The sequence below is a fragment of the Caretta caretta genome, chromosome 7 (genome assembly GCF_965140235.1).
Source record: "Caretta caretta isolate rCarCar2 chromosome 7, rCarCar1.hap1, whole genome shotgun sequence".
Classification (NCBI taxonomy): Eukaryota; Metazoa; Chordata; order Testudines; family Cheloniidae; genus Caretta; species Caretta caretta.
The window spans coordinates 39,114,388-39,130,233 of record NC_134212.1 but is presented as its reverse complement, the minus strand read 5'-3'; the positions used below and the strand labels follow the sequence as shown (position 1 = coordinate 39,130,233).

Here is a 15,846-nt window from a genome sequence, read left to right as displayed (position 1 = left end):
CACCTGCAAGGAGGGAGTAGCATGGAGCGAGGAGGATGAATTTTTGGAGGACGAAGAAGAGGAGGAGGAGGACAGTACACAGGCAGCAAGTAGGGAATCTGTTTTCCCCCCTAGCCAGGAACTATTCTTAATGCTGGAGCCAATAGCCTCCCCCCACTCCCAAGACATGCTCCTGGACCATGACCCTGGAGAAGGCACTTCTGGTGAGTGAGAGCTTGATCGGAGCCACGTGATGGGGGGAAACCCAGCCGCACTGGGCTGTTTGCGTTTAGTTTAATGGGCTCACCCCTGCTCAGAGTCCCATCGGAGCCACGCAGTATGTGTGGGGCGGTGGGGAGGGAGGGTGTTGTGTGAAGCGATCATCCCAGAGAGCCCGCAGGCCCTCCTTTTATATGGCAAACCCACCAGGCATTGCTTGCTATGGGAAAGGGGGCCCGGCAGATTGAAAGCATTGAAATGAATGTGGAAGAAACAGAACCCCACGTGCTCCTAGGGCTTACAGTGGTTGACTGAAAGCTGAATTCTGTTGCGCAGCCACATGTGATGGCTTACTCACACCAAAGTGGCAGGCACTTCAGTATAAGAGGAAAAATGAGACCTTGTACAGAAAGAACATGTGCTGTGTACTATGAATTGGCTGTTTCACTGAGAAAGTGTCCCTTTTGTTCTCTAAAATGTATGTTTTAAAATACTACCCTCCCTTTTTCTTCTCCCACAGCAGGTGCAAATGTTTCAACATGGCCCCTATGTACTCCTGTCCCAGAGGCTGGTTCAGATTAGAAGGTGGAAAAAACAAATTTGGGATGACATGTTTGCCGAGCTCATGCAGTCCTCCCGCACTGATAGGGCCCAACTGAATGCGTGGAGGCAAACAGTTACGGAGTCGCATAAAGCGTTGCATGAATCAGAAGAGAGGAGGAATGTGCGTGATGAGAGCAGGCAGGATGCTATGGTCAAGCTCAAGGGGGAGCAAACTGACATGCTTTAGACAGGTTCTAATGCGGGAAAGGCAGTAAGACCACAGACTGCAGCTGCAGCCCCTGAATAACCACCCTCTCTCCTCCCCAAGTTCCATAGCCTCCTCACCCAGACGCCCAAGAACACGTGGGGGTGGGAGGCTATGGGGACCCCCACAGTCAACCCCAGAGGATTTGACAAGCAGCAGAAAGCTGACATATCCTAAATTTTGATTTGGTTTCTGGACTTGTGCTTCCCTCCTCCTCCACCTCCCAACCCAATACCCACCCACCCACCCCCGTCTAGCTTCTGATTTCTCTCAATGTTTTGTGCAACAAATAATAAAGAACGTTTTTTAAACAATTGTGACTTTATTTCCTTTCATATGTTTAGGGGGTGGGTAACTTTAAGAGAAACAAACACAACTGTCACACTGTACCCTGGCCAGTCCTGAAACTGGCTTTCAAAGATTCACTGACGTGCAGCGTGCCCTGCTGCGCTCTTCTAAGCGCCCTCTTTTCTGGCTGTGCGAAACTGGCCGCTAGGCGAGTTGCCTCAACCTTCCACCCCTCCATAAATGTCTCCCCCTTACTCTCACAGATATTGTGGAGCACACAACAAGCAGCAATTACAATTGGAATATTGGTTGTGCTGAGATCTAAACGAGTCAGTAAACTGCGCCAGCGCGCTTTCAAATGTCCAAAAGCACATTCTACCACCATTCTGTACTTGCTCAGCCTATAGTTGAACTGCTCCTTACTACTCTCCAGGGTGCCTCTGTATGGCTTCATGAGCCATGGCATTAAGGGGTAGGTTGGGTCCCCAGGGATAACTATTGGCATTTCAATATCCCCAACAGTAATTTTCTGGTCTGGGAAGTAAGTTCCTTCCTGCAGCTGTTCAAACAGCCCAGAGTTCCTGAAGATGCGAGCGTCATGTACCTTTCCTGGCCATCCCACGTTGACGTTGGTGAAACATCCCTTGTGACTCACCAGTGCTTGCAGCGCCATGGAAAAGTACCCTTTGTGGTGTATGTACTGGCTGCCCCGGTGTTCCGGGGCTAAGATAGGGATATATTCATTCCGTCTATCGCCCCGCTGCAGTTAGGGAACCCCAGCGCATTAAAGCCATCCACAATAGTCCGCACATTTCCTGAAGTCACTACCCTTGATAGCAGCTGGCCAATGATTGCATTGGCTACTTGCAGCACAGCAGCCCCCACAGTAGATTTGCGCACTCGAAACTGATTCCCGACTGACCGGTAGCTGTCGGGCATTGCAAGCTTCTACAGGGCTATGGCCACTCACTTCTCAGCTGTGACGGCTGCTCTCATTTTGGTGTCTGCGCTTCAGGGCAGGGGACAGCAAGTCACAAAGTTCCATGAAAGTGGCCCTACACATACAAAAGTTTCTCAGCCACTGGGAATCATCCCATACCTGCAACACTATGTGGTCCCACCAGTCTGTGCTTGTTTCCCAGGCCCAGAAACCTTGTTCCATGGCATGAATCTGGGCCAACACCACCATGATCTCCCAATCGCCACATGTCGTGCTTCTAGGAACGTCTGTGTCCATGTCCTCATCACTATTGTAATCGCGCTGTCATTGCTTTCTTGCTCGGTTTTGCAGGTACTGCACATACTACTGGATAATGTGCAAGGTATTTACAATGGTCAAAATTGCAGCGGAGATCTGACTGGGCTCCATGGCTATGGCGTCTGCATGGGTAATCCTGGAAAAAGGGCACGAAATGTAGGAGAGCAGAGTGGCAGTGGAAGAGGTGCTGTTTGGTTCACGGTAGCCGAAAAAAGGCAGGAAATGGTTGTCTTCTGTAGCTTTCACAGAGGCGGGAGCCCAGGACAGACAACATGGAGAAGCTCGGAAGCGTGGCAATAGCGGGAGACCAGAGTTGGCAGCGGAAGCTGTGCTGCTCGATTCACGATGGCCGAGCAGAGTTGGCAGCGGAAGTGTTTGATGAGGAAGAGAAAGAGTGGATAGTAGAGAGGAAATGAGAAGTGGATTCATAGTAGCAGGAAAGCAGCGGTGCACCGTCTGCTGAAAGCAGTATGGCGTCTGTACGCCAAAAAGGCGCAAAACGATTGTCTGCCGTAGCTTTCACAAAGGGAGGAGCAACTGACGACACCCAGAAACACCCATGAGAATATTTTTGCCCCAAAATGCACTGGGAGCTTAACCCAGAATTCCAGTGGGTGGCGGGAACTATGGGATAGCTACCCACAGTGCACCGCTCCGACATTCGATGCTAGCCTTGGTACTATGGATGCACTGCGCCGAATTCACGCACTTTAGTGGGGACATAGAAGACCAAATGTATAAAATAGCTTCCAAAAATTCGAATAGAATAATTTTGAAATAATTTCATACTGTAGACGTACCCTAAGTGGAGTACTTTGAATTTCTCCTTATTGAATTTCATCTTATTTACTTCAGACCATTTCTCTAGTTTGTCCAGATCACTTTGAATTTTAGTCCTATCCTCCAAAGCACTTGAAACCTCTCCCAGCTTGGTATTGTCCGCAGACTTTATAAGTGTACTCTCTATGCCATTATCTAAATCATTGATGAAGATATTAAACAGAACTGGACCCAGAACTGATACCTGTGGGAACCCACTCGTTATGCCCTTCCAGCATGACTGTGAACCACTGATAACTACTCTCTGGGAACGGTTTTCCAGCCAGTTATGCACTCACCTTATAGTAGTTCCATCTAGGTTGCATTTCCCTAGTTTGTTTATGAGAATGTTATGCGAGACAGTACCAAAAGCTTTACTAAAGTTAAGATATACCACGTCTACCGCTTCCCTCTCATCCACAAGGCTTGTAGAAGAGTGCTCTAGTAGCGATGTCTGTCTAGGGTTGATATTATAGATTTTCAAGACACTGACATTGTAGTGTCATATTTGCCTTCCTAACCTAAATATATCATCGTAGGATCATGTGAAGCCATCAACATGTTCACAGGAAAGAGTGTATGTATAACAGAATTGAATTTCAACTCTAGAAAAATAAAGTTTAAGATCAATTTATAGCAAAAGGAGATTTGATCATAATAGCATAACATTTGTATGCAATTTAAATGGGTTCTGTTATAGTTTAACAGATCCCAAAATAATATACCCTAAGCTCATAGTTTTATGAATTAACATACCTTATTTTATTAATATTCATATTTTATCAACAGACCTTTTTTTAAAAAGTACATTTAATTAGAACTTTCATACTGATCACATTACAAAGAAGCATTAAAACAACATACAAAAAAATTCCTCCACTTCCAGGTCATCCATCGAAAACCAATACTGTGCACTGAAAATGTCAGTGCAATCATGCAAGCTGCTCATTTGCAAGTGCACATAATGCAAACATAAGTATTCATGCATAGCTATCCTGGCAAATATAAAAGGGCATAGAGGCATACTTGAAATAAAGCAGGGCAGTTTGTATACAGAACTCTGGCTGCTGAAGGAATGATACTGGGCCCAGGAGGGAAGCAGCAGCAGGAAAGGTTCAAATCTGAGTTGAGTCACAATTCCTGGGAACTTTGGAGATGGGCATTTGGCTAGGATCTAATGTTGTCTGGGTTTAGGAGGGTAGAAGTTAACAGAACTTGGGAGAGGGAAATTAGGCTGGTGCTGTATTTCACTGAGGGCAAGAGGAAGCAGCAGGGGGACAGGGATTTGACATGTGTAACTACTTGTTTATAGCTTCCAAGTTGTTAGTAGTAACAAAAGAAAATACACATGATTTAAAAACTGATTTAACCCTTGAGAGTATCCTTTTATTAATATCAGAGGGGTAGCTGTGTTAGTCTGGATCTGTAAAAGCGGCAAAGAGTCCTGTGGCACCTTATAAACTAACAGACATATTGCCACAGGACTCTTTGCCACTTTTATTAATACTTTGTTACTTGAGCCTGTATTACCTTTTTCCACTTCCTTGACATTTGATTATCCAGAAGTAGTGTACATCCTTCAAATTTTAACTGTGGGCAAGGACCAATATGTTATGTTATCATCTGCTTTGTATTTGAGATGCTTCTAATTTTTCAGGATAATGCTAATTTTTCAGTTTATGGCAAGTGGACTGTGTGTTGCTGTTACATACCATGAATATAATTTGGCCTATATCTTTAAAGAGATGTCATATAAACTTTGTATTGTGGTTCCAACAAAGTAAATTAATAACAACACATATTGGATAATGATGATAACTCTGCAGACTACATGTCTGAAAGCAGTTCAAGTTTATAAATTGACTTCTATATGCAGTGTTTCACGAAGAGCCAGATGCAAGAAACTGCTGCACATCTGGTTGTTTTTAATAGACTTTTGGAATGGAGAATAGTCATTAAAATATATATATGTATATTCAAAGAGTAGTTTGAAAAGGTATTGCAGTATATGCTAGATAATGTTAAGAAAGGCACATCTCAAATGGAAGTCTATTTCCCAGTTCTCTTCGTACACATTGTGAGCACTTAGCTAATAGTGTTGTTTTGATTTCTAAGGAGTGAATTTTGAAAAGATCATTATGTAAGAAAGGAATACTTGTACATTTGTAAGCAGTTGTCTTCTTACTCAGATTAACTTCTCACACAGACCTATGCACTGAAGAGAAAACACAAAACCCCTGGTATGATGGAATACATCTCTGGAGTATTAATAACAGTTTCTCCAGATTTCCTACTAGAACATATAGTGCTATTAACGTCTCAGTGTTTAAATGTGTATGGCTTGATTTAAGAAAAAGCTTAAGTCTTCATTCTGTTGTATCCATTTATTTGTCCTTCCTCAGATTAACGCTGTTAAGAGATTATTGATGTCAGCATTCAGAGATTTCCATTTCAGTTCATCTCCAAAAGTATCACCTCCAGAACTGTTTAACTCTTTGATTTTTGCACCAGCTTTTCTCCTCTTTAATATAAAATATTTTTCATTCTTTCATAATTGTCTGTAATACTTGGAAACCTAAGTATGCAGTAGCTACTTGTGCTGCTAAATGAACATCTAACAATAAGATTTGAGTCAATCTCCCAGGCTCCTTAGCCAATTAAACTTATAGTGCGGTCAGCTGAAAACTATTAGATTCCCCTGGGGCAGTTTGCTGGAAGTTCTAGAGTACAGTATGGGAAAGCCCTGTAGACATGTTTTGCTGCATCTCTAATGATGAATGCTGACAGTTTTGCAAGTTCCCACAATTTCTGCTACAGCAATGCAAGGCCTGTTTGTGCTCCTATGCTTTTGAGGAGGGGTTGGATTAGAAAAGAATGAAGTTATTGAAGAGGGGTAAGAGGTTATTTTGGTTTATTTTAAGTGGTTGGGCAAGAAGGACTTCTTTTCTGAGTTGTACATTTTTTTAATAGTACATATACTAGGAGCATTGAATGGATGCTTCATTTAAAATAAAACAAAATATAATCACTTACACTGAGTCTCACTTAGTTGAATCTATTTAGTGATTATTAAAGAGTACTAGCTGCAGCACTTCCAGCTTCTTTTGCAATCCAGGGAGAATGAGCTACTTCAGTTTTAGGGGAAGCTACCTACCTTCTGAAGCAGAGTGAATGTGATTCATAGGAGTTAACAGTACAGTTTCCAGTTGTTTCACCACAAAAACATTGAAAAGTGGAATATGAACAGTACATAACAGGATAATTTTTTACTAAACATTTCAGCTTTGCGTCATTCTCTTGTTTCTTATCCAAAAGTGCTTAGCATTTGACTTAAGATGTGGTGATTGGGAGGACTTTTCAAAATGGACAGGAAAAAAATATGTGAGAGAAATGGTATATGCTATGTATGTATATCAGATATAGGAAGAAATATAGTATTTGATTAGTATGTGATTAAAAAGTCATACCATTAGGAAATTAAAAATCCTATGTAAAATAGAACTCTTGTCAAAGGAATGACATGTACACTCTGTTGCGATGGCTAAAAATTTGGTCCCAGTTGCACACGACATACAAAACAGAACAAATAAAGCGTAATGGAAGTTTCCACCAGGTTCTACAGAATCTGCAAAATTTTCCTGCATGATTTTAAAGGAGAATACAACTTTTTTTACTGGCATTTCTTGTATGGGTAGTTCTGAAATGAAAGATTCTCTGCAATGGTATGAAAATGTTTGTAATACTGTCAATGCTTCTCCTCATCCCTACCCCACTGTGATTTTCTTCATTAGCCATTGCACAATAATTGTATGGGTGTGCAAAAAGCTTGCCCTTTATTTCATAGTCTATATGTAGCAATGAATAATAGTAAACCTTTTACATGTTATCTTTATATCCTTTTCTGTCTGTTTACTTCACAGGTCATTGACCAGTATGAAAGAGAAGGGTTTAATTTCCTTGCAAAAGTTTTTAATTCCTCACATTCCTTCTTAGAAGATCTAACAGGTCTGACTTTATTACATCAGGAAACTCAAGATGCTGAGGTAAGAAAATACACTTCAGACTTTAGAGACTAAACACATAATGGCAAAAGGTACCTCATCCTTAATATTCAGCTTTATAAACATGGGAGCAAATGATTCACTGTTAGAATTCATCAGTGACATTTTGTTCACAAAATCATTTGTGCGTGTCTCACTGTGCAGTGAGATAACAATATAACATCTTAGGGTTACAGGGTCATAAATACCCTTGCAAGAGTGAGATAACCAGTTCTTCTAAGATCACAAGACCTATAGTACAATATATATGTTCACAGCCAATTAGACTTCTGTTAGAGGAAAAATAACCACATTTCTCCTTGAGTTTTTGGGGAAGTTAATTGTAAGAAAAAGTAGCTGCCTAGTGAGTAGTGTCAATGTGTGATCCTTCCTAAAGAAATCAGTTGTCTCTTAAGTCAATCAAAAGTTAAGTTCTATTTTTGTTATGGGGGATGTGGAAAATATGCCACTACTATCATAGTGACCAAGAAAAAATGAGACACTTTTTGGCTTATGGGAAAATGCAGTGGATAAAGATCTATAAAATTTTGACACTGTGCCACTTAAAATCAGACAGATAAAAGTTCTGAATAGTGTGTTGTTTTGATGATTGGTGACCCTTTTGATGCCTATAAATGTCTATACTGTTGTACATCTATAATTAATCTTGCAGTATGGTATAGTAATACCACATGAATGTTTTTAAGGTTAGCTGTAAGAAGTGATTATTCAGTTATTGTAGCCTGTATAAAAGGTTTTAGCTGTTTTTTCAGCTGGAAATGGCTCATCAGTTTTGCTTAACAAGTTTGCTGGGATAATGATGACTTGGCTCTTGGTCTCATGTTTTAACCTTTTGAAATAATTGCAGCAGATGCTGGAGACAAGAAACCATGTAATACCTGATGGTTTATTAAATCAGATTGTTAACCCCCCAGAAATCATTACTTGCAATGATAGGATCCAACAAAGCGAAACAAGCACCGTACAGTTTTTCAGATGCTACTTATTAGCACAATAGTGGTGATGCCTTGGTCTAATTGCCATACATCAGTAATTTTTTCAGTTTGCTTAGAAGACTGTGTGGCTCTAATGACATCATTAAAGGGAATAGTATTTGAATTGATTTAGAATGTATCCTTTCACATTTATTAGTCCATGAGTATCGTCTGCAAGTTTCAGAATGTATTTAGGTGTTTCCACTTGTCAGTTTGTGGATATTCTATAATCTGCAAAATTATATAGAGTGATACAGATTACTATGAAGTTGAGGCAGTTTACAACTTCATACATCTATAACTATAATTTTCACTTAAATTGGGTGATTATTATAAAAGCAGAAAGTATCTGATTAAAAATGTGTGGGCAGCAGAGTAGATTACATGCATAAACATTTAATAATATGGAGCATAACATGAACTGTAACTCACAGATTTTAAAAACTGGTTTTTGTTATTGCATTTCAGAGTAATTACGTAATATCAATATTTTCTGGCATAAAGAACTAATAGCTTCTTCCAGCAGAATGATTAATCCAAAAACTGTGATAGTATATTAAATTGTATGCAATAATTAAAGTAGTATTAATTTTTTATTTCAGTTAGTGAACTTTAAAAAGTCTCCTCAGTGCCTAAGGTTGGCATGAATTATACAAACAGACCCTTTTCATGAAAAGAAAAATAAAAAAAAATAGATTTTTAAAAATGTTATTTGTGTGTGTTTCTCTTCTGAGCAAAAAGAGTGACTCAGCATAGGCCACACCTTTAATTCTTATTCTGGACTGTTGTCTGGTGTATTGAATTTTTAAAAAATTCTCTTACAGGTGAGACTTTTTTAAAGTGCTATTTTACATTCATTGTTTCTATTTATGACATGATACTATCAGATACAGAGCTCAGTTTAACCCTATTAATCTCATGAAGAATCATGACTGAATCCTGTTTTCCAGTTTGCTTATATTGTCCTCATATTTGCGCTAGAAATCTTGCTGTTCAGAATGGAAGAATCTTAGCATTATGGTTTTGCCCATACGTCAGTACAGATATCATTTATTCATGGGGAGCCAGTGTGATCTCAATGAACAATCCATTGCACTGCAGTAATTCCCATTGCTTACTGATTAGGGCCCAGATTCTGCAAAGACTTATACATGTGCTTAACTTTGACATCAGTGGAATTACAGTATGGAAAGTTAAATTTATTAAGCCTAGATTTCCATAAGCTCCATTTTATATAGTAGGTGCATTGAGGTTGCTGGCATGAAAATTAGTTTATGATGTGAAAGCATTGCAGATGTTACAATCAGCTCAAGTACCACAGTACTGTACATGCAAATAAACTTTTCCTGATTACTTCCCGCTCCTTTTGAGAGACAACAGAAATTCTTGGATAAAATTAGAATTGCTAAACTTTGGAATAAATAAGATCTCCTGTATTTTATGAGAACCTCTGTGGCTTGTGGTGGTCAAAACTGTGTTTCTATTACCCCAATGAAATCAGAATGTTCATGAAAAAGAGGGTCCAACAGGCTGAAAATTAGAACTTAGAGCCTGTTTACCTGGAGAAATAACTGCTAACACCTTTCTTTGATTTGTAATTCCTCCTGTCTTATAATGCTCTCTTTGTTGCATTTTTGCCACTGTTGACACTTTCATGATAATAAGAAAGGATCTTTTTTCAGAGTACAAGGTTTTGTAAAAATTGCTTTACAGAATGTGCACAACTGAGTTTGTGTTACTATTTCTGTTAATGTTTTTTACCCTTAATGACCCGCCTGTGGAAACTGTTTGTCTGAGATCAGTTTACTTGAACAACAAGGCTGATATAACTTGTTCTGGGGAGCATTGCCTGATGATTTATGAGGCTCACTGAGGGGCATGGTTATTGCTGAGCTACCTTTTGGGGAGACTGTGCTATCCTAATCTTCATATGTGTTTGCATGATTATTACATGTAAATATTATTTTTAGATTGACTCCAGGTAGTCTTATATTTGATATGACTGTATACAAGGCAAGACTAAATGGAAAATTTTGTATATTGTAAGATATGTGTGTTAGGGTTTTTTCCTGTGAGTTACAGAACTTAATTTACATAAATATCTTCTCACTCGTAACTATACATATATGATTGCTCCTATTACAGGGCTGCTTATCTTCCAGGACTCATTAGACATCTCATGGAAGTTTTGTTAGATACTATATGGTACTAGAGACCATAAAAATCAGCTTTTAATAACTAAAAAGATTTTCCTTCCTTCCTTGGTAAAGTTAGTCCATTGCCACAGTTGCAATTGAGGATTAATGTATAAACAAGTTTGAAATCTTAATAGGAAATAGTTTTTGAGTTTTATGAATGGACGAAAAATATTGTAATAATTTTCAAACTATGGATAAACAACCACTTTTTTTCCAAAGTCTCAACAGCTGATCAGCTGTTGTGATCTGTACAGGATGTCATGTTTGTCTTTCTCCCAGAGGATAGAAGTGACTTCATCTGTACAAAGTGCAAACTGGTCTCCATATTGGAAAAGAAGGTTAAAGGACTAGAGACACAAGTATCAACCTTGCGTTACATCAGAGAAAATGAAGACTTTCTGGACAGAAGTCAGCGTTTGGTTCTGGAGGCACAACATGTTGAAGAATCAGAGAGGGCAGCGCAGAATGCGGAAGAAAATTGTCAGCATGTGACCTCCAGAAGAAGAATGAGGAGAACCCATGTACCCCCTATGCAGACAGTGGTAAGAAACCATTTTCAGGCGCTCTGCACAGGTAGTACTGCAGCTAATGATTTGGAAGAGCCATCTGGGGGAAAGGATCAAAAGGAGACCCCATCGACCAGAAGGCATGAGATGCATTGTCCTAGGGATGCGGGTTCCACAACCACCACTCCCAAGAGGAGGAGGTGGGTGGTGGTGGTCGGGGACTCCCTCCTAAAGGGGACAGAGTCGTCCATCTGCCGACCAGACTGAGAGACTTGAGAAGTGTGCTGCTTGCCTGGAGCTAGAATTCAGGATATGATGGAGCGTCTACCGAGACTGATCAAGCCCTCGGACTGCTACCCCTTCCTACTTCTCTATATGGGCACCAGTGACACTGCCAAGAATGACCTTGAGTGGGTCACTGCAGACTACGTGGCTCTGGGAAGAAAGATAAAAGATTTGGAGGTGCAAGTTGTGTTCTCATCCATCTTCCCTGTTGAAGGAAAAGGCCCAGGTAGGGACCATCGAATTGTGGCGGTAAATGCATGGTTACGCAGATGGAGTTGGAGAGAGGGCTTTGGATTCCTCAATCGTGAAGAAGGATTGCTAGAAAGAGATAGGATCCACCTAATGAAGAGAGGGAAGAGTATCTTCGCAGGCAGGCTTCCTAACCTAGTGAGGAGAGCTTTAAACTAGGTTCACCAGGGGACAGTGACCTAAACCCTGAGGTAAGTGGGGAATTGGGATACCGGGAGGAAACGCAAGGAAGAGGGTGCAACGGGCGGGGGGCCTCCTGATTCATACTGAGAAAGCAGGGCAATCGGCTAGCTATCTTAGGTGCATGTACAAGAATGCAAGAAGCCTGGGAAACAAGCAGGAAGAATTGGAAGTCCTGGCACAGTCAAAGAACTGATGTGATTGGAATAACAGAGACTTGCTGGGGTAGCTCACATGACTGTAGCACTGTCATGGATGGGTAGAAACTGTTCAGGAAGGACAGGCAGGGGAGGAAAGGTGGATGAGTTGCACTGTATGTAAGAGAGTGGTATGATTGCTCAGAACTGCAGTATGAAACTAGAGAAAAGCCTGTTGAGTCTCTCTGGGTTAAGATTAGAAGTGAGAGCAACAAGGGTGATGTCGTGGTGGGCATGTCCTATAGACCACTGGACCAGGAGGATGAGGTAGACGAGGCTTTCTTCGGACAATTAACTGAAGTTTCCAGAACACAGGCCCTGGTTCTAATGGGGGACTTCAGTCACCCTGACATCTGCTGGGAGAGCAATACAGCAGTGCACAGACAATCCAGTAGGTTTTTGGAGAGTGTTGGGGACAACTTCCTGGTGCAACTACCTGGAGGAACCAACCAGGGGCCATTCTCCTCTTGACCTGCTGCTTACGAACAGGGAAGAATTGGTAGGGGAAGTAGAAGTGGGTGGCAGCCTGGGCAGCAGTTGAGTTCAGGATCCTCACAAAAGGAAGGAAGGAGAGTAGCGAAATATGGACCCTGGACTTCAGAAAAGCAGACTTTGACTCCCATATGGAACTGATGGGCAGGATCCCCTGGGAGGCTAATATGAGGGGAAAAGGAGTCCAGGAAAGCTGGCTGTATTTTAAAGAAGCCTTATTCAGGGCTCAGGAACAAACCATCCCGATGTGCAGAAAGAATAGCAAATATGGCAGGCGACCATCTTGGCTAAACAGTGAAATCTCTGGTGAGCTTAAACACAAAAAGGAAGCTTACAAGAAGTGGAAACTTGGACAGATGATTAGGGAGGAGTATAAAAATATTGCTCAAGCATGCAGGGGTGTAATGAGGAAGACCAAAACACAACAGGAGTTGCTGCTAGCAAGGGATGTGAACAGTCACAAGAAGGGTTTCTACAGGTATGTTAGCAACAAGAAAAAGGTCAGGGAAGGTGTGGGACCTTTAATGAATGGGGGAGGCAACGTAGTGACAGATGATGTGGAAAAAGCTGAAGTACTCAATGCTTTCTTTGCCTTGGTCTTCACAGACAAGGTCAGCTCCCACACTGCTGTCCTGGGCAACACAGTATGGGGAGGAGGTGAGCAGCCCTCAGTGGTGAAAGAACAGGTTAAGGACTGTTTAGAAAAGCTGGACATGCACAAGTCCATGGGTCCAGATCTAATGTATCCGAGGGTGCTGAGGGAATTGGTTGGTGTGATTGTAGAGCCATTGGCCATTATCTTTGAAAATTCATGGTGATCGGGGGAGGTCCCGGACGATTGGAAAAAGTGCCCATCTTTAAAAAAGGGAAGGGAAAGAGGAGAACCCAGGGAACTACAGACCGGTCAGCCTCACCTCAGTCCCTGGAAAAATCATGGAGCAGGTCCTCAAGGAAACCATTTTGAAGCTCTTGAGGAGAGGAAGGTGATCAGGAACAGTCAACATGATGAGATAACTGGCCCTGTGGATAGGGGGAAAGCAGTGGATGTGATATATCTTGACTTTAGCAAAGCTTTTGATACAGTCTCCCACAGTATTCTTGCCAGCAAGTTTAAAACGTATGGATTGGATGAATGGACTATAAAGTGGATAGCAAGCTGGCTAGATTGTCGGGCTCAACAGGTAGTGATCAACAGCTCGATGTCTGTTTGGCAGCTGGTATCAAGCAGAGTGTCCAAGGGGTTGGTCCTGGGGCCGGTTTTGTTCAACATCTTTATTAATGATCTGGATGATGGGATGGATTGCACCTTCAACAAGTTCACTGATGACACTAAACTGGGGGGAGAGGTAGATACGCTGGAGGGTAGGGGTAGGGTCTGGAGTGACCTAAAGAAATTGGAGGGTTGGGCCAAAAGAAATCTGATGAGGTTCAACAAGGACAAGTGCAGAGTCCTGCACTTAGGACGAAAGAATCCCGTGCACTGCTACAGGTTGGAGACTGACTGTCTGAGCAACAGTTCTGCAGAAAATGACCTGGGGATTACAGTGGATGAGAAGCTGGATGAGTCAGCAGTGTGCCTTTGTTGCCAAGAAGGCTAACAGCATATTGGATTGCATTAGTAGGAGCATTGCTAGCAGATCGATGGAAGTGATTATTTCCCTCTATTCGACACTGATGAGGCCACATCTGGAGTATTGTGTCCGGTTTTGAGCCCCCACTACAGAAAGGATGTGGACAAATTAGAGAGAGTCCACCGGAGGGCAACAAAAATGATTAGGGGACTGGGGCACATGATTTAGCCTTCAACTACCTGAAGGGGGTTTCCAAAGAGGATGGAGCTCGGCTGGAGCTCGGCTGTTCTCAGTGGTGGCAGCTGACAGAACAAGGAGCAAAGGTCTCAAATTGCAGTGGGGAGCGGTTTAGGTTGGGTATTAGAAAACACTATTTCACTAGGAGGGTGGTGCAGCCCTGGAATGGGTTACTTAGGGAGGTGGTGGAATCTCCATCCTTAAAGGTTTTTAAGGCCTGACTTGACAAAGCTGTGGCTGAGATGATTTAGTTGGTGTTGGACCTGCTTTGAGCAGGGGGTTGGACTGGATGACCTCCTAAGGTCTCTTCCAACCCTAATCTTCTATGATTCTATTATACATAATGTGAAAACAGCTTGTCCAGTTAGCCTCAAACTTTCTACTGAAAAAAACCCTTATCTGGGCAGAGAGGTAAGCAACAGAGGTTTTATGCAAAAAACCAACCATGTATGAATATAAAGTTAGTCTCATGAGTGGATCTGTCACAATCAGATTTGTAATGTAAAATGTCTTCCAGCCTTAACTATGTAGCCACTTTTGTGACTCAGTGATATGATTTCATATGCAGAATAACCACAACTGTCAAATTATATATTGATGACATCCTGTAATATTAGCAGGCCCTCATCTAATAAAATATATCCAGTCACGTTCTGTTTAAGGCCCTGATTCAGGAAAGGCATTTGATCACATACTTAAATTTAAGCCCATGCTTGTGTCCCTTAAGCACATGCTTAAGTGCTTTCACTGCATAGGAATGGACTTAAAATGACATGCCCTAGTGCTTTCCTGATTCAATACCTAAATGTAGCTTAAACAAGTTGCTTCTTAAAGGTTTAACACATTTTTATGTACCCAGAGAAATTTTGCGTCTTAACATGCAAAAGAAACAGGTTGATTTTCTTCAATCAGTGTATGTTCCATTTAAGAAATATATATCCATTACATCAGTTATACTCAGACCTCAGTGGTTCAGGAGCCAAATTAGTGATCAGCATTTCTCAAAAGAACCACAGTAGTGTGAATTCATTTTTCATTTCCTATAATACTATAGATTCAATTTAAACACTATGATGGGAAATATTTAGTGTGTGTATGTGTGTATAATTAATATATATATATATATATGTGTGTGTGTGTGTATATATATATATATATATATAAATTCTCACAGCAAAATGACTGACCAAATATTATTATTTCATTAATTACAATTGGTGAATAACATAGTAAAATCATCCTGATTGGTTAATAACTTAGATTGTTTAATAATTAAATCACAGTGTTTTAATATCATGTGATGTAAAGAGCTTCAGGAGACACATTAAAGAGCCACTTGCAGCTTGCAAGCCTTAATCTGAGTATCGCTGCATTATGTGAAGCATTTCAGATGACATTTAGTTTTATGAATGCATTAGAATCATAGAATCATAGAATATCAGAGTTGGAAGGGACCTCTGGAGGTCATCTAGTCCAACCGGTTGCCCAGAGCAGGACCAATCCCCAACTAAATCATCCTAACCAG

General features: G+C 41.2%; 1 protein-coding gene across 6 annotated transcripts in view; it reads left to right on the top strand.

Moving 5' to 3' along the window:
- The window catches only part of ATG7 (autophagy related 7), a 266,281-nt gene that overhangs the window by 120,055 nt on the left and 130,380 nt on the right, over positions 1 to 15,846 (top strand). For all 6 annotated transcript variants that reach the window (XM_048856908.2, XM_048856904.2, XM_048856905.2 and 3 more), the window contains one exon: positions 7,292 to 7,414. In XM_048856908.2, coding sequence (XP_048712865.1) covers positions 7,292 to 7,414 — 123 coding nt within the window. The remainder of the gene's footprint in view (positions 1 to 7,291; positions 7,415 to 15,846) is intronic.